Source organism: Gymnoscopelus braueri (genome assembly GCF_963280865.1).
Source record: "Gymnoscopelus braueri genome assembly, chromosome: 3".
NCBI lineage: Eukaryota > Metazoa > Chordata > Actinopteri > Myctophiformes > Myctophidae > Gymnoscopelus > Gymnoscopelus braueri.
This window is the reverse complement of record NC_137612.1, coordinates 41,781,835-41,808,238: the sequence shown is the minus strand read 5'-3', so window position 1 is coordinate 41,808,238 and position 26,404 is coordinate 41,781,835. Positions and strand designations below refer to the sequence as shown.

Sequence of the window (26,404 nt, the reverse complement as noted above, 5' to 3'; positions counted from 1 at the left end):
CAGAGTTCCAGTTCCTCCGCAACCGATCAGGGTTCGGCACGCCGGAGACGCCGCTCGAGGCCTGAACGGCAGCTCCGTAGGGAGACCCGTTCCAGGCAGAGTTCCAGTTCCTCCGCAACCGATCAGGGTTCGGCACGCCGGAGACGCCGCTCGAGGCCTGAACGGCAGCTCCGTAGGGAGACCCGTTCCAGGCAGAGTTCCAGTTCCTCCGCAACCGATCAGGGTTCGGCACGCCGGAGACGCCGCTCGAGGCCTGAACGGCAGCTCCGTAGGGAGACCCGTTCCAGGCAGAGTTCCAGTTCCTCCGCAACCGATCAGGGTTCGGCACGCCGGAGACGCCGCTCGAGGCCTGAACGGCAGCTCCGTAGGGAGACCCGTTCCAGGCAGAATTCCAGTTCCTCCGCAACCGATCAGGGTTCGGCACGCCGGAGACGCCGCTCGAGGCCTGAACGGCAGCTCCGTAGGGAGACCCGTTCCAGGCAGAATTCCAGTTCCTCCGCGACCGATCAGGGTTCGGCACGCCGGAGACGCCGCTCGAGGCCTGAACGACGGTCCCATAGGGCGACCCGTTCAAGGCAGAGCTCATCAGTGACCGATCAGAGTTCGGCACGCAAGAGACGACACTCGAGGCCTGAACGGCAGCTCCGTAGGGAGACCCGTTCCAGGCAAAGTTCTTCCTCGACCAATCGGGGTTCGGCAAGGAGGCACCGGTCGAGAACCCCAGTTGAGCGGCGACATGGCCCTCCAGGGGAGACGCTCTATCGGGGACCGGTACCCATCATACCGGTGTTTGCCTCTCCGAACCCTAGAGAGTTCGCAAGGTTAAAAGGGGCCTTGAAGGATGCCTTCCCTCCCAACACAGGAGAACGATTCAAGTTCCGCATTCTATGCGACCATCTGAAGCTTGAAGACGCCTACTTAGTGGCGGAGTCTCACGCAGACTCATCACACCCCTACTCAAAGACTATGGCAGCCCTCGCGGAACAGTTCGGGCAGCCTCAGCAAGTGGCAATGCAGGGCATCGCTGAGCTCATACAGGGACCCACTATTCGGAATGGAGACATAGAGGCATTCCGAACATTTACTCTGAAAGTCCGAGGCCTGGTGGCTCTGTTATCAAGATCCGGGAGAGAAGGAAGAGAGGAGCAACTGTTAGATCGGCTGCCGTATGATCTAAGGGTAATATTCCAGAAGTCCGCACACAAGAACCGGATTCGGACCCCCTTTCTGCCGGACCTGGCAGAATGGCTCTTGTTTGAAATGAGGATGAGATGTAAAGGAGCACAGATAGGTGGTCACCAGGAGCAGAGCCCACAGCGCAACCGGCACAGGACGCCACGCGTCCCTAGCCCCCGACGGGCCGTTCGGCAACCGGAGGTACGCAGTCCACGCAACACTGCTCGGACACATAGGATCCGAAGTCCACAGGGAGCTACCCAGCCGTATAAGAGATCTGTAAACATAATGATGAATACTACAAACCCAAAACCTGCACAGGCTCAGAGGTGGAACGAAAGCAGGAATAACAGAGCATATTGTCCATAGCGTACACAGGAGAAGCACACGCTGAACTACTGTGCTGGGTTCAAGCAGTTAACAAAGGATCAGAAACAGCGCTGGATCATCGAAGCAGGGAGGTGCTGGAAATGTGGAAGACCTCACCAGGCCAGGGATTGCGACCTACTCAAGAAATGCTCACAATGCAACCCAAACCCATTTGGACATTCTCCATGACGTACAATCTCGAGAATGGACGAAGGAAGGACAGGGGCCTGGAGAGGATGAGCACCCGCAGGTCTAGAGACAACCGCAGGTCGAGAGACAACCAACCGCAGGTCGAGAGCCGTGACAATCAACCAACGACCAACGACGGATCACAACCTGTCACCAAGATCATGCATACCACCGATGGGTTCCTGTACGGGGCGGCAAAATATCCTCCTCATGGGGCGGCGGGACGCATCTCTACCGCAAGTACTGTATGATGAGTCAGAAATGATGAGCAGAAGAAGATGGAGACACAGCCAAACCCTCGCCGACCAGTTCTGGAAACATTTCTTGAGGTGTTACCTATAAAACCTCCAAGTCCGGCAGAAATGGCAGATCGAGATGGCAGATCGAGATGGCAGACCGAAAGGAGGAAAGGAGGTGTGGGAAAAGGGAGAAAGAAAAAAAAGGGGGGGGAGGAATAAGAGAAGGAAGCGGATGCTAGGGAACATCCTGGAATGTTTACGTATTTCCACCGGAAATCCGTGGGGCGGCGTATGCCAGGAATGTTCTTGAAAATATTTTACGTGTTTCCACGGGAAACCCGTGGGGCGGCTGTTACGAACATTCGGGGCATACTCGCCTATCCCCATAAATGGAGACAAAGTCTGACAGTATAGAATAGCTAGGAAAGGAGATTCCTAAAACCTACCTAGCTCTGACATCAGAACACTCCTTCTAGAAACCCCATATACGGAGATAACCGGAACCATCCAGGACTGACATCGTAGTCCCCGGTTTGGGCATGACAGACATAGCCAGCTCCATATGTGGGAATGCCTGACACCACCTGACATCACCGCCGTGATGTCAGGAGCCACCCTCAGTGTTATAAAACAAGCCGTATGTCAGGGTTGATCTAGTCTCATCATCGGCATTAGACCCAGTCTTAACCCTTCCAGAGGGAACAACATCGACCCAATCAGGAATAGCTCATCAGGCAATCCAGTGTAATCAGCGACGCTCGAGGAACATATTGACCCTACACAGAGTACCAGGACAACTGGCTGGCCGTACAAACCAGCTAGGCCCTCTCAGTGGCTCTTGAGCCCGGTTCTAAGCAATCAGCCGATTATAAGTGTTTCACTGCTGCTACGCTGCCTAACTTTGAAAATCATTCACTTTGGCCGACAGCCAATAGATAAGAGTTTTGTATCAGACTCACTATAGTCACTGATACAGCTGGAATAATTGAACAACTGCTGGTGGTAAAATGTTGTTTTATTTTGTTCTGTTGACAGACACCTACAGTACCTATTCTACTGTCATTTGTTGTATTGAGGTTTATTTATTTCTGTCTGATGCTGCTGAAGTAGCCTGGTAAAGCCCCTCCCTCCGGAAAATCTAATTTCCATTTGATTTCAGGAAGGAGTCTGGCATGAGGGCTTGTTTGGCTTTTTGTCGTCGTCCACCAAGTGGACGAGCCTATCAGCGTCCTTAGCCTGGTAAAGCCCCTCCTCGCTCATCGTTCTGTGATTGACAGCGAAGGTTGGCCAATCAGGTGGCGAGTTTGAGTGAACCCGAATGGATCCGAGTGCAGCCGACCAAAATCAAACGGCAGCCATTGTTTTCTGCGCATTGTTTTTACTTTTTACTTTCGGTTTTAAAACGCTCTCAAACTTCTTTTTTGAGGCACGGAATTTACTTTTAAGATATTGTTTGGATAGAATTTAGTTGTTTAACTTCATATATGTGGTAAATTAATCATGACAGAGCCTATTTAAAAAAAAAAAAATCAGAGAACCGGCAGGGGCGGGCAGTGACACGCATGTATCCGAATAAGGCAACCTATTTTGGGCATGGCCGTCTCAAAAGTCCTGTTGCGTCACATTAGTCTGGAGGCAATCTGGGAACCCATCGCCAAATAAAAAGGAAAAACAGCGCCCTCTGCTGTTTTTTACTTATTCATTTGGCTCTGGGCGGAGCTGAACGGACGACCCGTGCTCAGGGAAACCGGGGTTTTGGTCTGCCTTCAGCCTTTCACTTCCGGTGGTGCGACTATGTTTTCATTCCCACTAACAATATTTCTCCACGGAACACTGACACCATTTCTCCCAAAGAACATGGATTGTTTTGGTTATAAGCCCACTTTTTTCTATGATGAAAGAGCAATTTAAAATGTTACTAACTTTCTGTGGTTTTGTCGGCTTCGAGGACGCTATTGTTAAATGAGTTTCGGTTTGTTTTCAGTGGGGAACGAACGGCACACGTAAATCCCGCCCACTACATTTGATTGGGTAAAGCGCGGCCTGCTTCCTGATCTGATGGCACGCCCACTTGTAGCCAATGTGCACAGGTTGTCAACACGGCTACCAACAGATTCAAGCGCAGAGCAGAATCTGTTCTTGAGAGATTAGTCTGGAGGTGGTAAAAATGCACTGCTGATTGGCTGAAGGGGAACAACGATCATTGGCTGAAGGGGTTGTCAGTCAACGGTACTAATCCAGCCCAGCTCCCAAATTGCCCATACAGGCCCTCATGCCAGACTCCTTCCTGAAATCAAATGGAAATTAGATTTTCTGGAGGGAGGGGCTTTACCAGGCTACTGCTGAAGTGTATTTGAAGAAAAACAACATTTTGTTTAATGTAATGTGGGTTGTTTGGGGATTTCAACTGCTTGCAGTTTAAAACATAAAAGTGTAATATGGTTATGGCTAAAGTGAGTGAGAAATCTAGAAAAATGCATGGTGTCATCACAGCAGAGTTCCGAAGGTAATGGGCAATGGCCTTCATCATACAACCATGTCGCTCGGCACTCGCCACTTAAACACGTTGTTGTCACTAACTTAAAAGACTTTGCAAACAGCCTTGTGAAGAGCAGTCACTCATGCTCTGAGTCCACCTCCCCCTGTAATCTTTATTCGTGAAGACTATCGGCAACGGAAAGTGTCTTCTTCGGGTTTGAAGGCTCACAACATGAAAACGAATTGAAATATTCTCACAAGAAGTAAATATAAAACATATAAACAGGAACATCATGAGCTGTACTGTAATTATGTGAGCATCTTATCTATGACAAGTGCTGACCTCAAAGAGCTGGTTCATCCTGGGCAGTATTCTCTTTGAATGTCACTCGACAGTTGACCTATAGATAAAACTCATTGTAATCCTTCAAGCCAAGTCACACAGCTTAGGACAGAGCACCCCAACTGGCCCATGTGAGGTGTCACATCTTTCTTTCAAATCTTTTTTTCTACTGAGTTTTACCTTTATCTGAGTACCCCCCCCCCCCCCCACCCCACCCCCCCACACACACACACACACACACACACACACACACACACACACACACACACACACACACACACACACACTTTCTGTCTATATTTCTGTCTGCGCAAAGTTGAAAAAGGTTCTACCTCTATTTGAGACCCCCCCCCACACACACACACACACACACACACACACACACACACACACACACACACACACACACACACACACACGCACACATACACAGACTTCTCTCCATGTAATACCGTCATTTTGTAAGTGATCTTCTATTCTGTTCTTTATGGATCTACATTCATTCTTGTGTGATACACTAAATCCCTATCTCTCTCTTCCCTGTGAGTGCTTTTGATAGGTGACAGGCTTGTGCTCGTCGTACTACAGTGTTTACCTCCCTGCACACATTTCCCACACTAGTACTCTCACAGTCCATCCATGTCACAGGTGTTACCAGCAGCGTCACAGTGTTGTCACTGCTACAGCTGGACTGACGTTTTGAAAGGCTACACAATGCAGACAGGAAAACAACAGTCACACACATATGCGTGCACTGCACACGCGCACACACACACACACACACACACACACACACACACACACACACACGCCTGTGGCAGCCAGGAAACAGCGGTCCAACATCCCAGATTGTACGGACAGGGGGGGGGGGGGAGGTTGAACTCCATAACAGGAAAGGCTGGACAATCAGAGGAGGTTACTGTCCACACGCACACACACACACACACACACACAATGCACACAGTACCGACTGACAGCATGCTGCGGAGACAGACCATACACACAGTATAGAGACAGTAGAGACTGACAGACCACCCGGCAAATGTGGAGCGTTAGTTTACTTTAACATTTAACAAAATGGCCTTTATAGCATTGGTTCTCAAAGTTGGGTTCCCCAGCAAAATGTGTTCATGTAGCATCACAATCATTTTAACCACTTTATCCATTTATACGTTGGCTATTCAAAAACAGCATATCTACAAGCTCTGAGCTTGTACATCTGCTATTTTTGAACATTTTCGAAAGTGTTTGAAAAATGTTTAATCATTTAGATTTTTTTTTAACACAAATCTTCTCTTCTGGGGGTCCCTGGCACAAAACATTTCAGATGGGGGTCCGCGGTCAAATATAAATCCATTTGGGGGTCCATGGCACAAAAAGGTTTGAGAACCACTACTTTATAGGTCCATTTTGACACTTTCTGAGTCAACTCATCACTATGTTTTTACTGTGTACAAAGAGTCACAGGTATCTCCTCTGTAGCTACACTAGTTTGTTGTTCACTTGATTGGTTCTCTTCTCCTCTGCATTGGTTTACTCTGCTTTCTACTAGTCTGATTTGATGATTTGTTTTTCATTTCATTCAAATCATTACTCTGCTCTGTTCCTCTCTACTCTATTATATTTATGATGGTTTTCTATTGTGTTCTGGTCAGTCTTACAGCGTGTTCTCGTTCTATTCCATCCTACTGTTTTGTTTCTACTAACTCCACTCTATTAAGTTTTGTTTCTGTTTCACTGGGATGTTTTGAGTTCTCTCCTGATTTTCAATTTAATAAAATTCAACGAAAATAAAATAATGCAAACAAAAAGACAATGTTTGTTGAAATGACACCTGAAAGAAAGCCAAAACAGACATATATATATATATATATATATATATATATATATATATATATATATATATATATATATGTGTGTGTGTGTGTGTGTGTGTGTGTGTGTGTGTGTGTGTGTGTGTGTGTGTGTGTGTATATGTATATATATATATATATATATATATATATATATATATATATATATATATATATATATATATTAATGTATGTGTGTAGGCTATTTAGAATAGTAACAGGTGAGCCGACTTCACAGTAGCCACACACACCACTTTGCACTGCATCCAGTTGTGAACAAGGAGCTATGATACTACTCACAGTCACAATTATATGGCAGGAGATCAAACACACTATCATTACAATCATTTCAGCCAAATGCAGCTAATTATTTTGACAGCAACTGTAGGCTAAATACTGAAATAAGCAGCTTTCTTCTCTTTATAATTACAGCCAGGCAACAACATGAACTGTCACACTCACACACACCACACGAGACCGCATCAGCAACCCGCCAAACAACGAGGGTCAAGACCAAAGAAAAGACACACACTCACAAAGATGAACATGAAAGAAAACTTAGTGGAACTCTGACTCACCGAGAAACTCTTTCTTGACTGGGTGATTTCTGAATTCCGCACGTAGAAAACAAGCCGCCTGCCGCCTTAAAGTGACTTTAAAGTGTAGGAGAGCCGTAACCGTCAGTGAGTAAGTGCTTGTATTCTTCTTGACGTTATAAACAAACGGAGCACATGGAGGAGAGGAAAGGAGATGAGAGGAAAGGAGAGGAGAGAGCCACTCCTTCAGCAGCAGGTCTCCTCCAGCCTTCAGCGCTGTGATGGAGCTGTTCCACTGAATACTACAGCACCTCCTAGTGGTCACTTTATACAATTGTGGGTTAGGTCCTATAGTCCTTGGGCCAAACCCCAAAATCTCACATATCGGTACCACCTGGGATGGCAAATTCTAGTTGGGATTTTTTTATTCCTATACATCCCTAGATATTATTTTTGTATGATAGACCTTCCTGAGGCCCAGCTAAATTGGGGTTATCAGCTGCTAAAGTTACCACCCCCCATTGAAAAATGGCATTTTAGACACATGTGCATATCTTGGTATTGGCTCACGTTCAGGACATATTACAATGTTTTATATTTTATGTTTGGTATCATTTTTAAGGGGACACTTTGAGCTTTCATTCAAGCCCTTTGGTGACTATGTATGATAAGTACAGTGGTCACTGGAGCTCTTCAAACCTTTAATAACCTTTTTTTTCTCACAATTTCCGCCTAAACCATATATTTTCTTTTAGTTCTGTGGCATCAAGAAACATCAGAGACTCAAAACACAACAACTGGAATACTGACATGACCCTAAGGATTCAGGAAATGTATAATTTACCCATAGTATTTCATTCTGAGGTGGTCATTTTCAGCCTTATCTTAAACAAGCACTTTTTATGAGAAATAGACCGATCAATAGGCATATAAGAAAGAGTACCACTAAACCTCCCTAAACATTGATACAAAAGGGTTTTCAATTGATTCTGGTACCTTTAGGCATGCTTGAGAACATCCCAAATATCCAGGAAAATATACTTAGCAGAAAGGCATAATTTTCAAGATGGCATCCAAGATGGTTGCCAGGAGCTTAAAATGTCTATATCTCAATTACCATTCAACCTAGAAAGTTGATTTTGGTGTCGTAACCCTAGGTTTTGGATATCATCGCCCCCTGGCGATCACACAGAGCACACACTGGACTCCCGAATTACAATTCCTATTGGATAGGGTCGTGTGACGCAAAACACCGGCGACCGGTGGGGGTATAAATACCATTGCGTCACATGGACTCGCCCTCTGAAACCTTCCACTCTGCACGCCACACTGCGCACAGAGGGGGTTAAAACATAAGTACCTTACTTACGCTATTAATAAAACCTGTGTTACATACGTAACCTAGGGTTATTATAGCATAGCTTCGTAAGGTACTTACTATGGGACACATAAACGTCCCCCGGGGGAGCCCATGTTTAACCAACCCTACCCAAATGCTTGCCCAAGGATGGCCCCCAGGCAACCCAGACCCTGTGGGTCAGGAAGCAAAAGGATTTATGGTAAGACCTTGACAGACATAAGTCCTGTCCCTAGTCACCAGCCCAGACAGACCCTGGTCTGACCGGCTCATGACAGAGAAACCAAGGCCTCCTCCTCCCGGACCATGCCTAGCAGGTCCAGAGAGGGCTTGAGGGGCCAGCCAGGCAGAGAGAGAGAACATGCCCCCAGGCATGTCTTGCATTCCCTGGCCTGATCCGGCTGCCCACAAGTAGGAAGAAACCACATGCCCTTAGGCATGTGTTCACCTAGCTTGAGCCAGCTCCTACACCCAGGATCGTGCGCGCCATCTCAGATGCCGCCACGTCCAGGCTGTAGAAAGATGCAAAGGTCAAAGGTGACGACCAGTCAGCGGCAGAGCATATCTCCTGCATTGACACCCCTTTGCAAAGGGCCCAAGATGCAGCTACACTCCGAGTAGAGTGTGCCCTCAGTCCCAACAGGACAGCGGCACCACTACTCACATATGCCAACCGAATCGTCTCCACGATCCATCTGGACAGAGTCGGTCTAGCCACCGCCTTCCTCTGACCCCGGCCAAAGGAGACGAAAAGCTGAGATGACTCACGATTGGCCGCCGTCCTCTGACAGTAGAGCCTTAAGGCCCTCACTGGACAGAGACAGTGCAACCGTCTGTCCTCCGCCGAAATGAACGGTGGAGGATGGAAGGCCCCCAGTTCTACTGGGGCCTGGGAAACCGCGCCGGTCTTAGACACAAACGTCAAGTTGGGTTTCAGCAAAACCCTCTTGCCGTCGTCTGAAAACCACATGCAGTCCTCGCTCACAGAGAGCGCTTGCATGTCACTGACGCGTTTCGCCGTGCAAAGGGCCACCAGAAGCACCGTCTTGAAACTCACGATCTTCAGATCTAACGTTTCAAGAGGCTCAAAGGGGGGCCGACACAGTGCGTCCAGCACCACAGTCAGGTCCCACTTAGGGAACAAAGGTCTGTTCACTGGCCTAGCACGCTTGGCGCCGGCCATAAACCGTCGCACCAGCGAGTGCTTGCCCACCGACTGGTCATCGAACCCATCGTGGCAGGCGGTGATGGCAGCCAGGTACACCTTGATGGTGGAGAAAGCCAAATCATGATCCAATCTGTCCTGCAGGTAGATCAGAATGCTTCTCACAGGGGCCTGAAAAGCCACCACCGGAGGTGATTGCTCCAGGCACCAGGTCTCAAACATATTCCACCTAACGTCGTACTGACGTCTGGTAGAATCTGCCCTAGCCCCCTGTATAGTGGCCACCACTGCAGGGGGCAGGCCTTGCGATTTTAGACTCGACCTTTCACGGGGTACACCCACAGATGCAGAGCCTGGGGGTTCTCGTGCCAAACCTCGTCCCCGCCTTGCCTCAGAAGGTCTCTGAGCAGGGGGAGAGGCCACGGCTCGTCGTAGAGGAGGGAAAAGATCTCCGTCCTCCACGTGCCCCATGCTGGTGCTACCAGCAGAACCATCCCACCCCGGGTCCTGATCCTCTCCAACGTTGGACGGATCAGACCCAGGGGTGGAAAGGCAAAAAGTAGACCGCTCGGCCACTCGAGCTCTGGGAGGAGTCCCACAACCCCCGGGCTGAGTAGCCTTCGTGGACAGCCCCCCAACCTGAGAGGCTGGCGTCCGTGGTTATCACCTTCCAGGACACTACAGCGCCTATCTTGACCCCTTCGGACAAGAAGGTCGCCTGTGTCCACGGTTGGAGTGACAAAACACAGCGTGGTGACACTACCACTTTCCGAGAGCCCATGGAGTGCGGTATCCTCAGAGACCACATCCATCTCTGGAAAGGTCTCATGTAGAATCTGCCCAGCTGGATCAGGTGTATGGCCGAGGCCATGAGACCCGCAGCTTGCATGCATGTCCTGTACGTGACTTTGCGCCCTAGGCGCATGGAGCGCACACATGCCAAGAAGCTCGTTATCCTGTCCTGGGACAGGCGCGCCATCATCGTGGTGGAATCCAAGGATATCCCCACGAAGGTGGCTTGTTGGGATGGAATCAAAACGCTCTTCTGAGCGTTGATTGTGAACCCCAGGGACTGCAGGTGCGCAATGGCCATCTCCGTGTGCCGCGCTACCTCTTCCCTCGACTCCGCTGCCAGCAGCCAATCGTCTATGTACGTCGCCAGACGCAGACCCTGCTGACGCAGCGGAGCTATCGCCGCCTCTGTGCATTTCACGAACACCCGGGGGCTCAGTGACATGCCAAAGGGGAGCACCGTGTACTCGTACACTTTGCCTTCGTAGCCGAAGCGCAGGAACTTGCGGTGCGGTGGATAGATTGGGACGTGAAAATAGGCATCCTTGAGGTCTATACTCGTCCACCAATCTCCATGACGTATCGTTTGCAACAACGTCGCCGTTGTGAGCATTCGAAAGTTGAAGACCTTCAGAAATCTGTTCAAACCCTTTGAGGTTCAGAATAGGTCTTACGGATTGTGGATTTGGATTGTTCTTACCAGTCAGCTGTGACAGCTGTCCCCTTCAGCTTTGATTCCTGAAAAAACTGCTCCACCACCAAATAATAGGCCACACCCACTTCATCAACTACTTTAATTGGACACAGGTTTGTTTAATTTATAGAAAAAAGGAGCAGTGTGATGTCCAAAAAATGTGTTATATAACTTTTAATATGTTGTTGGCTATGAATGAAAATCCGCCTATAGAGAAAAATAACAAAATGTCAAAAAATATAAAAAGCTGCTCCAATGGAAAGGCTATCATATTTTTATTTACTTATATTGGCCCAAAAAACAATTTAGTATAGGTAAGGTTTTGCCGACTTAGTGGTACCGATATCTGGTCTGGCCCAAGGACTACTAACCAATATAACTCTAGTATCTAGTATCTACCATTATCTATGGTCCTAACCCAGTGTTTCCCAAAGAATGGTTTTGAGACCCATTTTTATGGGTTGCGAGAAATATTATGAAAAAAAAAATGCATTTCCTAAATTTGTTTCCATTAATATATATATATATATAAAAAAACAAAAATATAAAGAAATACATTACAAATAATTTAATTTAATTTAATTTAAAACTTTTTTGTAAGTCATGGAGACATCAAATGTATCTTTTGGATCAGCTGAAATGTTTAGGAACTAATCATAGTTATAATATATCAGGAACCAATGGGTTAGGAGGTGGAGGGAGAGAGGACATAATTACCAGAGACAATTAGGCTACTGATGCCGCTTGAAATCAAGAAAAAGTTTTGTAATTGGCCTCAATACATAAATAGTCTTGTGAAACATCAAACATTGTGAAATATGAAACTAAAGCTTTTTAGTAAAACCTCAAAGGTGATGTTTTCTTTCCAGCAGTGAGAATGTATTTATTAAAATCTCCGGAAAGGTGGCAGTTGTTGGATATTTTATCACCCCTTATTTGACCGCAGTATACAATTATGTTTTTATTTTTTACTGTTAAAGAACCCTGAAGAATTGTGTATATTGGCTGAAAGACAAAACTTTTTGAATGTGTGTGGTGTGTACAATTACTCACGTTTGAGTAAGATTAGCACCACCATGTGGTCAAAAGATGCAAACATTTGCAGAACGCAATCTAGGTGCCAATGTGCCTTGGATGGATTTTTATTATTGAACAGTAAGGTACAACGAAATTATTATGCGTCCAGTGCAAAAAGAAAGTCATAAAGTGCATAGAATATTGATAATACAAAAATAAAAGTCATAATATCTTTGAAGGCCTTGGCTTCTTATTAGACCAAGTTGACGTTTGTGGTGAATATAGACTTGATTGGTGGTACTAGACTAGACAGTGGTGAGTCTTTGACATGGAGAGATGATTTCCTCTCTGAGACAGAGCAGCTACCATACCAAGCTGTGATACATTAGGTGAGGAATGAGGATGCTTTTGATGGTAGGTACACTGGTAAAGGTTTATCAGAGTCTGACTGGTGAGATAGGTGGGCTTTCCCGTCTGCCTCCTCCTCCTTAGGAAGAAAAGATGTTGGTGGGCTTCTTTATCAGTGTAGAGCTGTTGAGGGCCCAACAGAGGTCTTCTTTCTGATGTTGTTATCATGAATCAACCAGAGTCCAGACCTCTCAGGTCTGCTTTCTGTCGCCACAATCAGAACTAAACGTGGACAAGCAGCATTTGGTTTTTATATGCACCACATATCTGGCACAAACTCCCAGAAATCTGGAGGGCTGCTACAACTCTCAGTTATTTTAAATCAAAGCTAGATCTTTCTATTTGCCACTGCCTTTTACTGAGTTTTGTTTTCTATATATTTTTTGTGTTTTTATTTTACAATTTTTTTGATTCGTCTTAATGTCTTATGTAAAGCACTCTGAATTGCCTTGTTGAAATGTGCTATACAGATGAACTTGCCTTGCCCTTTCTTTGGATATGTAAAAAAAAAAAAAAAAACGCCTGGCCCAGAATGAACGAGGGCTCTGCCCCCCAAAATACCTGCTATACAGCAAAAACCCTGGGACCCTGGGAATACCCTGGGAATACATTTTCACAAATACAGTATATTAGCCAATATATATTTGTCCATTTCTTTCTTTTCAAACACATGAAATATAATATAGATGTCTATTAATTTCTACCAAATGTGAATAGTGTTTGAAAATCTAGTCCTATATTGAGCTTATCAGAACAATGGTCATAGAGTTAAGGCCATTTGAGTGGCCCTAAGTGCCCCTTATGTGTGCAATTTTTTGTGTGTGTGACTATTGTTATGCCAGACCCCTGAACAGTGTTTGTTTCAAGGTTGGTGCAGATTGAAGCATCGGTGCACCTGTGGCCCCTTGGGGACCCTTGGTGTGACTATTGTCATGGCAAGCCCCTGAACAGTGTTTGTGCCAAGTTTGGTGCGGTTGGGAGCAATGGTGGGCCTCACAAGTCCGGATGTTATGTTCGTGATGCCCACCCTCTTGGCAATTTTAATATTGGATCAAAGTCGATTTACAATGTGAATAGCCATGTTTGGCTGATGTCATAATGTTGGTGCATGAACCAAATAAACATTAGAAATCTTTTAATAACTTTTATGAACTTCATAAATGTCAGTAAGGCTTCACTTTACCCACATGAACCATAGCATTCCTATTCTGGTGCAAACATTTGACAAAAATAGCCGATCTACATGTCGCTTTGTGACGCACTGTGAGTTTGTAGATTTGGTTTAGAGGGGGAAAAGGAGAGGGCCTAGTACAGACCCCTGGGGGACTCCCATCAACAAAGTACATAGGATTTTAGTTCCTGTTGAGGAAATGACATGCTTCTCAATGTTTAGGTCCAACTCTGTTTAGCAAGTGTCCAGGGTGTCTCAACAACATTGTTCATTACAAAAAAGAATTACCGGTAGGTCACAAAGGAACCATGTCATTCATTCATAGTGTTGATCACATTCATTCACTGTTGCTAGTAGTAGTGTTGGTCAAGTGAAGGAAAATTCAAAACAAGGACAGGAGAATTCTTTTCAAGGCAATGTTTCTTTAAATGTTTTGTCTTTTATTGGCAAATGCTTGAAATAAAGTCGTAGCAATGTCTATGTACACCCCTCCACACAGTGACAATGTCAGAAAGCCTAAATTAAACACGCATCCTAAGAATAACTGATTATATGATCGTTGATACGCACACTTTTTTTGTTTCAAACATACACATACTTATTTTCTGTTTTTTGGTTCAGAGACATCTAAAAAGACATTAAATAAAACAATACAATAATATCTATTGCGTAAAATAATTTCACATATCAAAAATGAAAACTCGAGAGAACAAAAAAAAACATGCAAAGTATGTAGTGCTTCTCAACCTTTTTCTTTTTCTGTCAAAAAAAAAAGTCTTAGTTAACAAAAGGCAGACAGACCAACATACAGTGACAAAGCAGTGCCCTACACAACAGTGGAGCAGATACAAAAGAAGATAATGTTATATAGATACAGTAATTAAAATCATTAAAAAACAAACAAAATGAATGCCAAGTTGTATTTTTTTAATATATTCGTATTAATTTAATATAATGTGCAAAGAAGCTCTTCCATTTCCTACATTGTATAATGCGTTGTTTTTAAATCCCTACTACTCAACTCTATTCTACAGTCACATCACACGCGCTGCAATCTTACAAGCACTCCGATAAGCGACAGAAACTGTCCTCACACAAGTCACACACTGGTACACAGCACCACAGCGTCTTGAGAGCATTCATTTAACTCACGAGTGTAAAAATGGACCTTTCGGGTCCATTTGTACACTCTCAAGTAAAACGTGGTTTCGTTAAACCAACACTCAGGATTTTGCTTTATATGAAGATCGTGGGCTACTAAGCGTTATTTTCCACCCCAGCTCTGATGAAAAGCCGCGTTTGATTTATTTTGTTTGCCTGCCTGTTTCCCAAATACAGCAAATTTGTCTGTGTATATAACTAGTACATTTACGTATGTAAGTGTTGTCTAACCCTTGTGAAGTCACTGTCTCCTCACTGTCCTGACCAGAGTAGCCACTGTTCTTACTCTGTGTGAGTGCATTCTGCTCCAAGTTGAAGGCCAGACGCCAAACATTCGCCTTTCATTTCCTTGTCGGGATTCTGTGCCCAGTATTGTCCCAGCTAGTGGACAAATGGAGTTTTACAAATACAAGACAACTGGTGTATTTAGCTATAGAGGTGACACAGTGTAGGGAAGTGGGGTGAACAAGCATTTTAGCCACTTAAGCCCCAATCAAAGAAATAAAAAAATAGCTCAAGCTCTATAAGCTCAAGCTTATAGATCAGTTATTTTTGAGAATATTTCAAAATGTATGACAATGTTCACCCATAATGGCATGCCCAAAAAACAGGGACGTCAGGGTCAAAGCGGTTTACTTGGAAACCACTTGAACTGAGAGCACCCCTGGTTATCCAACAGGCTGACAATGCTAGCGGCGTGTACTGTAATATAATGTGCTTACAGGGTAGGAAATCAATCCTACATTGTGACCTCTGCTCTGAAAGCAGGCTGAGAATCGCCTTACTTTTTTTCTTTCTTCTAAAGTAGACGAAACACAACAGTCAGATCCAACGGTCATTGGATGAACGTCACTGTCAAATGTGAGCCTCATTTGGCCAGTGCTGCTAGAGCCATGTTCCCTTCCTAGACTACGTGCACTGTGCATATAAAGGTAGCCGTTATATAAAGTAAATGTCTGACAAAGCCATTTAGTTCTGGCTTTCATACAAGGTGATAATATGATACACAGTGTTACCTAATGGTTCTGTGTGTGTGTGTGTGTGTGTGTGTGTGTGTGTGTGTGTGTGTGTGTGTGTGTGTGTGTGTGTGTGTGTGTGTGTGTGTGTGTGTGTGTGTGTGTGTGTGTGTGTGTGTGTGTGTGTGTGTGTGTGTGTGTGTGTGTGTTTTCATGGTGTGAGAAATATGTAAAGGGGTTAAAGGGGATTGAGTATTGCACGTGTATATTTACAGTAAATGATGATATAAATTACTGTAATTACGGTAATTTCTTATATTTTAGCCCGTTTTGCCAGCTCAGTGATAACCAGCAGTTGGCTATGTGAGAGTCAGGTTGGGACTTGTTACAATGAAAACAAACTGTGATAATCCACAACTGGTAATCTACGTAGTAATCTACGTAATACTGAACAAAACAAAGAACTAAGAAAGAATTGGGGGTGGGGGTGGTTTAAGAGAAGAAAATCAAACAAACGTAAAAACAATAATCATTAAAAAAGAAATCTATAACTAGCTTGTACTACTGTTGCTGCTGTCCAAAAGGAAATAGTTGAGAAGATGGCATTGAAAATTAAACAGCGAATGAGGGGTGCTTGAGGAGTTAACCGCGCTGTGCTTCCGTCTTGTCTACAACGTGGCAGGTGTGTTTATCACCAAGTAGTATCAATTAATTTATCAGCCAAGCTTCCAATCACCTAATGCAACGACTGGCTTTTGTTTTGTGTTGCCTATATAAAGGTTTAACCTACCTTCCCAATAAACAGCAACAGCCAGTTTAAAAAACTCCATCCAAATGATAACAGTAAACCCTAAGTGTGTGTGTGTCCCATCCTGAATTCTAATAGTAAATTCTATCTCTGAGGTGTCCTCTGCTATTTGGAATCTATTGTTCTCTTTACTGACCGATGTGAGCAAGGCAGAAAAGCATAGAGGGGAAAAGAGAGAGACAGAGAGACAGAGAGAGAGAGAGAGAGAGAGACACACAGAGAGACAGAGAGACAGAGAGACAGAGAGACAGAGAGAGAGAGACAGAGAGACAGACAGAGAGATGGAGGGCAGGAGGAAGAAGAGTACTAGTAGGCAGCTAAACAGAAGATAGGTGACATTGAGAAGCTTGGGCGGAGTGAGGTTAGAATCAGGGCAGGAAACCAAACATTTTTTGTCCACCATACATACAGGCTGATGGATGGCAAACTGCAGCAGCCAGGTGCACCACATATGCTTTTAAGAATAGAACAGGACCCTTGAGTGATGACAATGTGGCTGGGTCGCATAGGCAATCTTAGCAGCCAGGGTCAAGAAACTACCGGCCTTTGACCGGTGGCTAGCATTACTTTCCCCTCTGTGGTGACAGTATGAGGGAGAGTCGGTACTGCGATTCTTAACCCCACATTTACTCCTCCTTAGTCCCCACCCCTCCCACCCCACCCCACCTTCTCTCCTCCTTTCTCCTCCCTAGCAGCCGAAGGTCTCCTGCGAGGCGTAGACCATGTAGAGGAAGCCGTCCTCGTCTCTCTCCTGCTCGTAGATCTCGGAGATGGACGTGGACACGGACACCATGCTATGCTGGTTGACCAGCAGGAAGAAGGCCTGTGTGGGGTTCAGCTGGAGACGACGCCTGGGCCAAGAGGAAGGGAGACAAACAAAGAGAGATAGTGTGGGTGGGGGCAGACAAAACTACTACACACGTTTTGTAACCATACAGCCTGATCTCACAGCAAATTCATAGATATCTTTTACGTTTTTTTCAAAATTCTAAGCTTTAATTTCGTGAGAAATTGTTAAAGGGCAAGACCACTTTGGTAGAGGTTTGGGTTGTGTAGTTAGTTACCTTTTCATGATGTAACTCCAAAGGTGGACAAGAAATCAAAAATAATTGCTCCAATGATTAGAATCATCAAGCAACAGGAAGTTGAAATTTTTATAAGAAAAAAAAACAGTACTGGGTTTGGTGATGTTCTATATTGTCTGAACCAACTTTGTTTGCGTTTGTTTACGTGCTAAAAGAGTGACTTTGAGAGCTGTTTCAGCGTACAATGTAAGTCAATGAGGAGCATATTTTGAATTATCAATGTCTAATCAATGGAGCAATTATTTTTTATTTCTTGTCCACCTTTGGAGTTACATCATTGCAAGGTACAGTAACTACACAACCCAAACCTCTACCAAAGTGGTCTTGCCCTTTAAAGACACGAGTCAGTCCTGACTTTACAACAGATATAAATAAATGTTCCTGTTCTAATTAAATAGCAACACATACATGTACATGTGTAGGCTGTTTTTTTAAATGTATCAAATCTACCGATAGCCGCTGTCATCTTAAACAGGATATTGTAACACTAGATGCCGATGCTGTTATTCTGTACGCCTCTGATTCCGGAACGCCGGCATGCAAAGTAAACGCGCACACGCAGTTGGTTTGGTTCTGTGTATAAAAGCAAAGCTGGAATTAATTAGTGGCTCTTCATGCCATTATTGCAGGATCTCTTATGTAAGTGGCTAAAAGGCTTGTGGCTTCACATTGCACAGGATGTAGCTTTGTGTCATGTGATTGATACTGTACATCTTTCAACGTGTGAGTTTTCTTGCACCAATCTTAAACTATTTCATAACTATAATTAAACTTTAATAAAATATTTCAGATATTTTCACTTTAATGACATAAAATAGGGATATACTATCTATCTATATCCTATCTACAAGATAACAACGCATCGTATTGCGAGCTTGTAGATCAGTGCTATTTTTGCTATTTTGAAAACAAAAAGAAAGAAAGAAAGAAAATGTGAATTTGAATTGTTTAAAACATTTGCCCAGAACAGGGACACCAAGGTTAATGTGGTTAACTGTGTGTGCACACTGTGGCAATGTGACCGTGAACCGTGATTCCTAAAGTGACCACGCTCATAGAGAAGAGAGGACAGAGGACAGGACAGGACGGATTGGAGTTACAAAAAACCTGAGAGAGGAATAGTGAAAGGACAGGATGAAACGCAGAAAATGGAGAGAAGCTCACATGAATACAAGATGTTCTGTTCTTTCCAGGAAAGTCAAAGTGCTTTCCAAGCATCTCTAAATGGGAATATGTATCACAATGATCCTGAAATAGTAACGCTGGTCTATCTGGTCTGACGACATTACAGTACGTATATACGTGTAACACCCTCCCCAAGACCACACAGTAGGGGCCACAGGAATACATGGGGAATTGACTTACACTTGTAGATCTGCTATTTTCACTATATATATATATTTTTTATATACATTAATCATAATTGAGGCAAAAGTTTGCAATAATCGTGATATTGATTTGAAGTCATATCGCCCAGCCCTAGTACCTACCTATATTGCATCCTACTAGCCTCTCAATGCAAAGCACAAAAAAAAAAGAATAAAGAAAACAGGACATGATGCTTATTTCAGTGGTTCTCAACCTTTTCAGGCAGTGACCTCCTAAGATAATCATATTTGAACTGGGGACCACCCACCCCGATAAACATTACATTTTGTTTGACTCGGTTCCACAGATAAATATTGTGAAAAATTGCAAGGAGCTTGTAGATCAGCTATTTTCACAATTGTTGCCTCTTTCTCATATTTTTGGTATTAAAAGGGTCTTAAAAGTCCATAAATTGTCATTTCACTGTCATCTGGGGAGCCCCCCCAATATCTTCTGGGGTCCCACAGGTTGAGAACCACTGGCCTATTTGACTATGGACAAAGCTCTTAACCCTCTGATGCAGCACAGGGTTCACAGGGTTGTAAACAAACCAGTCAGCAGGACGACTTGGAGAAACCTGACACTCACACGCGTGTCAGCAGCACTGGCAAAAACGCTCACGCACTCTCTCAAATACCAGCACAAATGCACAAGCACTAACATGCTAGCTAGTGGATAACACCAAACACACACTTAAAACATCAACAACTATTTTTCCGACCATAGATCATAGACTATACTATGTGCAATATTGACCTTGACCTAGCCTTGATGACCATGCAGTATTATGCAAAGGTTAGAATGTAATTTAGATAGCATTTTATATATTATATTGATTAGACTGATGCTAAGTTCTTGGTTTACCTATGACCCTAGATTACTGAGGAACTACACTGTCTTTATGCATTTGATGCATGTGTTTACCTTGCTTACTGTAAGTCGCTCTGGATAAAGAGCGTTCACTAAATGCCTAAATTGTAAATGGTAAATTGTACTATGTCCACTTGGGTGTGTGTAATTAACTCCATCAATGTTGTGTCTTTATAGGTGTAGTCAGAGAAGCATTTTACCTGATGATCTTGACTAGTTCACTCATGTTGACGTGATCAGGTACAAGGAACTTGGTCTTGTCCAGAACAGGCAGGCACTTCTCTCCCTTATATCTCTCAATAATCACCTAGGGCATGGACAAGACAGTGGTTACATTTATATCTGACTCAGGACGCATGTCCCATTAGAAAACCTGGATGGCAGCAGCTAATTACATAAATGCATTTGAATAAACATTTCTAGTGCTAAATGGGGGGGGGGGATGATGTGTCTGGTTTAACTGTGTTTAGGTAGCGGTAGCCCAATATTCACATTAAAGGACAACTTTGGTTTTTTAAAACCAAGGTTTATATTTTAGCTTGTAATTAAAGTAAATAAAAGATGAGTGTTAAAATGTTTTCTTTTACTGCTTTCTATAGTTTTAGCAATTTTCACAATCTTTTTTACAGGGGCATTCGGGCAGGTGGCTAAATATGTATTTTTTTACACAATAACCCGTCGATGTCTTTATTATTATTTACAGTAGCTCTTCTAGCCCCCAATAACTCACATATGGCCATCAAAGACCATAGGGCCTTTTTTATTGTGTAAAAAATACATATTTAGCCACCTGCCCAAATGCCCTCGCCCACTGTAAAAAAGATCACGAAAATTGCTAAAACTATAGAAAGCAGTAAATGATTTAACACTTTTATTTACACGCTAAAACATAAACCTTGGTTGTAAAAAAACAAGGTTTCCCTTTAATACCATGAATGGACACACACACACACACACACACACACACACACACACACACACACACACACACACACACACACACACACACACACACACACACACACACACACACACACACACACACACACACACACACACACACACACACACACACACACACACACACACACACACACACACACACACGTGGGTGGCATTTGCCAGATAGAACAACATGAGTTTCCAGAAAGTTTAAAATCATAATTATTTGACACCATCTGAATTATCTTGCTGCGGTAAACTCATCTAGAATTCAATCAATTCCAAATGACAGATCATAAAGACCAGCTTACAGGGATCTTATTGGGATGCTGCTCGCGGATCTGCTGGACTTCTTTGCATCGGTCAGCTGTGGGAGACAAAGACAGACAGGCAACCATTGCCATGAGGACCAAACTCAATATACAGTATATTTTCATCTTATCGCTATCAGAAACAGCTATCGTCTCATGTGAAATTCACCAAGAGTTTCTCAGGTTCAGATTCAAGTACGTGTCAAATTAAAGATTTACCATCTGAAAAACTCACCAGTTTAAATGGACTGTGAAATTAAACAAAAAATGTAAACATTTAGCAAACTACAAAGAGATGGGAGATTTCCTACATTACCCATGATGCACTGCACATCCAACTAGCAGGCACACTTGCACCTTCTTCTCTAATTCTTCGTATTATGGCTCAATATACCTGAATATAGTTGTAGTCTTTCAATTCTACATGGCTGTCATTTACAGTAGCCATTCTGAACTGTTCTCTATTTGCTCCAAAATCCCTACAGGATTAGTATTACTGAGGCAACTCTGGTATTATAATTTTCACAGAGCGGATCAATGTAATCTAATCTGTGATTATTGCTATTGTTTACAGAAGCTCAGACTGCCACACCCACTGTCAATTGTAGTATCATCATGACACTCAGTCAATGTTAGATCTCATAATGTAAAACTTCTCAGTCATTAAGGTGTAATAATGTAATAGATGTATCCTTCCTGAGTGGGGGCAGAGCAAGAGAAGGAAATAAAAAGTTGCAGTTTTCAAATTCAAAAGTGGCAAATGTGTCATTTGACACATTTTCCAGAACTTCAGAATATTTAAAATATCCAGAATTTGAACCACAGAATGCATTTATTCATTGATGCGGATTTTAATGGAAAACAAACCCCCTCCTCATGTACTTCTTTTAGGTTTTAAAGATATATTATAGCCTGACTAGGCTTAACCAAGCTTTCAGAGGGATTCATTTAATAATGATGAGCATATAGAGATCGAGACAAAAGATGGTATCAAGAAACACATCCTTTTTACTGTCTCGGATTTCCGCCTCGCTCTAGGAATAGCATCTCCTTAAATTAAATTTATTCGTGACAAAGACTGTGGCTGGCAGCTTTTGGACGACATGACAGTATGCTGCAAAGTATAGAAAACATTCAAAGCTGATGATGATGATGATTCACATCCTCTTTTTTAATCACCATGTCTAATTTTCTTAAAGCCGTACAAATCTCTTTGTGACCCTTCTCCTCCCCTTCACGTGTGAGGTGAATTTTAATCTGAGAAATCAGTGAATGTGCACAGCTGTCAGTCTGACGCATTCCTCAGCCAATAATTTGATGACCAGGTCATCGTCATTAGGAGACTCAGTAGAATCCTCTTTGAGTCTCCTACCAGAGACTCCGCCGGTCATCAAATTATTGGCTTAGGAATGTGACAAAAATAAAAAATAAATCTCCATGAATTCAAGGCTTCATGGGGTGTGTAACTGATAGAAAATAAGTAATTTTTTTGGGTGAACTACTGCTTAAACCTTTAACTCCAGTAAGCTGTTGTACTGTAGATACAGATTTGTGTTTTGCTGGAATTATTCTATTCTTGGCCTATGAAGAAAATGCATAATAGAACTTGCATTTACACACATAATGTGTATATAAAGTGCACTGACGTTTTAGGTTGCCTCCTTATTCAGCAGTTTTCCTCTGTGGGCAGCACCTGCTTGAGGTTTGGGATCATGGTTTATGTTTTTCCTTTACACACGTCTGCAAGGTAAAGAATACCCTAAGCTCTATTTCTGAACAAACAGAGCTATACTTTCCCAGCATAAATAAACATGGTCCAAAGCTCAGATGGATCTGAGAGGCAGCCGTAAAGTATGAAAGCACCTTTTGTTTTGTTCTCATGGTATTTTCTTCGACTATGTGAAATACAGAGCAGCCCTGTGTGTAAATCCCCCTCCCCCCTCTCACATATTACCACAACAAGGTCTAGGCCACTAAACTGAATTAAACATTTGAAAGGTTTTAATCAGATTAGGGGTGCAACAGTTAATTGAACTAATCTATTTAATCGATTACAAAAATAATACATTTTAATAAATTAATACTTTTTTGAACTATTACTGTTGTTTATGGTTTATGTGATCAATTGGAAAAGTTTACGATAGAATAATGGCTAAGCATATAATCGATAGTTGCAGATCATATTGTTTTCAGGCATGAAAAATTTTCTTCCTTTGTTGTATGAAAATAGAAGGCAAGCTGAATGCTCCACCTATCCCTAGAGGATTGGTCTATGTAAATAACAAGGCTAAAGGCCTGTGTTTATGGCTCAGCCTCCTAAAAGCAGGCCTTCTGAAACTATTTCAAAACCAGGCAACAGCCGACATCTCATTCCATGGCACCAACAGTGTTGCCAGATTCTGTGAGAGAAACAAGCTTAGACAGGTCTACGAAAACAAGCCCAAAAGAAGCGACTAGGCCGCATGATCACACACACACACACACACACACACACACACAGGGGCTCTGCAGCAAAATTTGTTAAGTTGAACCACTTTGTAACATCGGCTATTTTCAAATAGCTGATCTATGCGACGCGTTGTGAGCTTGTAGATCTGATATTTTCAAAAGAAATCATGGAAAAATGTGGAATGTTTTTGAAGTATCTTAAATAAGAACACAAATCAAATATGGGGGTCCCACACCGTCCCTGGCACAAAATATTTTCAGACAGGGGTCCGCGGACAAATACAATACAATTTGCGAGTCCTTGACATGAGAACCACTGGCTTAAAGAACATTAGAAAGGAAGCCAAATAAGCAATTACACTTAAGAAACAAGCCCAAACAAACCGCAACATGCCAACATGCAACTAGCCAACTACCAATATTTACAAGAAACTTCACAGAAAAACAAGCTCAAAGTCAGCCATGATAAGCAATATGTTGTGGGTCACAATGTCTTTCAGCTGCCTGTCACGGTTGTAGAACTCAATACTATGTGTGTCAGTATGACACAGACTGTCTGTGTCACAAACCAAACAAACAAACAAACAAACAACTTTGCTGAGGTGAAAGACAAGAAAAGATACTACAAGACACAAGGCCAGGTTGTACTGTCTGAGCATTCTCAGTTAATGTGAAATCCAAAGACATATTTTTTACATTTAATTGACACATCAGCCAGTCATCTTTTAAAACAGTGGTTCTCAAAGTGGGGCCTGGGGACGCCCAGGGGTCCTTGGGGGGGTTTCATGGGGGCCCCCAGCAAAATGAGTTAATATAGCATCAAAAATCAAACGTATCCACATTAACCCTATACATCTTCTATTTGAAAATGAGATGCGTTGTGAGCTTGTAGATCTCGCTTTTTTCAAAGAATCTTGAAATGATTAATATTTTGGAATATTTCTTTAACATTTTAACAACCCAAGTCTTCTATGGGGTCGGTCCCTGCTCCTGGCATAAAATGTTTTCAAATGGTTGTCCACGGCCAAATATATGTCAATTTGGGGGTCCTTGACAATGGAAAAGTTTGAGAACCACTGAATTATAAGTGATCTCCTAAAAAAAGGGGGGTTTGTTTTCCTTCTCCACACTGCACTGTTGGGTTAGGCCATGATATTATGCAATGGACTGACTCCTGGCTCCTCCCTCCTCAACATCCAGGGCATCATATTGCAACATAACTAACCCAACACGTGTACAGCCATAATGTGTCAGCAACAACTTGTTTTTCTTTTCCTAGTACTGTGCAGTGGTGTAAAGTAACTAAGTACATTTACTCAAGTACTATACTTAAGTACAAATTAGAGGTACTTTTACTTTACTGGAGTATTTCCAAATGTCAGTACTTTTACTTCTACTCCACTACATCTCAGAGGCAAATATTATACTTTTACTCCACAACTATTTGACAAATTTAGTTACTACTTTGTAAAAACATACATTAACCACTTACGTTCTGTATACGTTTTGTCCATCTAAAAATAGCCGATCTACAAGCTCGCGAATTGCGATGCTTTGTGATCTTGTAGATCTGCTATTTTCAAAAGATTTTTATACACTTTATACATTTGAAAATGTGTGAAATGGGACCTTCTGCATAATGAGTATACTTACAACTTTTGGTACTTTAGGTACATTTTGATACCAATACTTTTGTACTTTTACTCAAGTATATTTTGAATACTGGTACTTTTACTTCTAACAGAGTATTTCTACATTGCAGTATTGATACTTTGAAAAATGTGAGTACTTTTTCCACCACTGGTACTGTGTTTAACATGCAACATTAACTAATCATAAACATATATGCCAATCTAACGGTCTTAGCCGTTAAAGAATTAACAGGCCTTGATATCCTTCAGTCCGCATAATGTTATACTGAGATGCTTCAATCTTTAACTAGTTTTTGTGATTATATCAAAAGAAAACGGCTAAACAATAACAACCGTCTCACAACGTGTCGCAGAATTCGCTGGGTCACTGATTTCGTCGTAACACCAGGGCTCGGCCCGTTGATCTAAACAACTATAACACCCGGTTTGAAACACTTGTAACGTTTGAAAAAAACGTTATTCCAACCTTATTACATTATGTCCCGTTTATCAAACACGATAAGAGCTCATTAGCCTCCTGGGTGGCTAGCAGGCCGAGCTAACAACAAGCTAGCTAAGGTTATACGACCGTTAGATTGCAACTATCTGGCTGCTTTTCTTACCAAATGTCCTCCTTTGTTTGAAAGGTCTGTCGGAAGGCATCTCTGTCGATGGTAATACAATGTATACCTTAATTAAATATATTAATATGTAATATAAGGTGTTCCACTTGCTGCGTATTGTTCAGTCTTCAGTGTGTGTTCCTCTGTTCTAATGTGAACCCAAACACACTAAACAAAGCAAGTCAACCAGCCACTGACTGAATGACGTCACCCTGTCCTGCCACTTAAAGGGAACTTCCACATAAATAAGACTAGTTATTACATTATAATAACCAGTGGTGGAAAAAGTTGTGTTACTTAAGTAAAAGTATCAATACTGCAATGTAGAAACACTCTGTTACACATGAAAGTCCGGAATTAAAAAAATTACTTCAGTAAAGGAACACAAGTATTGGTATCAAAATGTACTTAAAA

At 42.9% G+C, this 26,404-nt stretch overlaps 2 protein-coding genes across 2 annotated transcripts in view; both read right to left on the bottom strand.

Moving 5' to 3' along the window:
- The window catches only part of LOC308082888 (semaphorin-3D), a 148,949-nt gene extending 141,595 nt beyond the window's left edge, over positions 1-7,354 (bottom strand). The window contains exon 1 of the mRNA XM_080424964.1: positions 7,226-7,354. The gene's annotated coding sequence lies outside the window, so the exon portion shown is untranslated. The remainder of the gene's footprint in view (positions 1-7,225) is intronic.
- Positions 7,355-15,971: 8,617 nt separating this feature from the next.
- On the bottom strand, positions 15,972-26,166 carry map1lc3a (microtubule-associated protein 1 light chain 3 alpha). The gene is made up of 4 exons (XM_080424444.1): positions 25,991-26,166; positions 21,289-21,344; positions 20,236-20,342; positions 15,972-17,563 (listed from the first exon to the last, which is right to left on the bottom strand). The coding sequence occupies exons 1-4, from the start codon at positions 26,028-26,030 to the stop codon at positions 17,401-17,403; spliced, it is 366 nt and encodes a 121-aa protein (XP_080280570.1). The 5' UTR covers positions 26,031-26,166; the 3' UTR covers positions 15,972-17,400.
- Between the last annotated feature and the right edge of the window lie 238 nt (positions 26,167-26,404).

Coding starts and splice junctions, on each gene's coding strand:
- map1lc3a (XM_080424444.1), bottom strand. CDS start 26,030: ATGCCTTCCGACAGACCTTTCAAACAAAGGAGGACATTTG. Junction 21,345..25,990: donor CAAACAAAGGAGGACATTTG/GTAAGAAAAGCA, acceptor TGTCTCCCACAG/CTGACCGATGCAAAGAAGTC. Junction 20,343..21,288: donor AGCATCCCAATAAGATCCCT/GTAAGCTGGTCT, acceptor TCCATGCCCTAG/GTGATTATTGAGAGATATAA.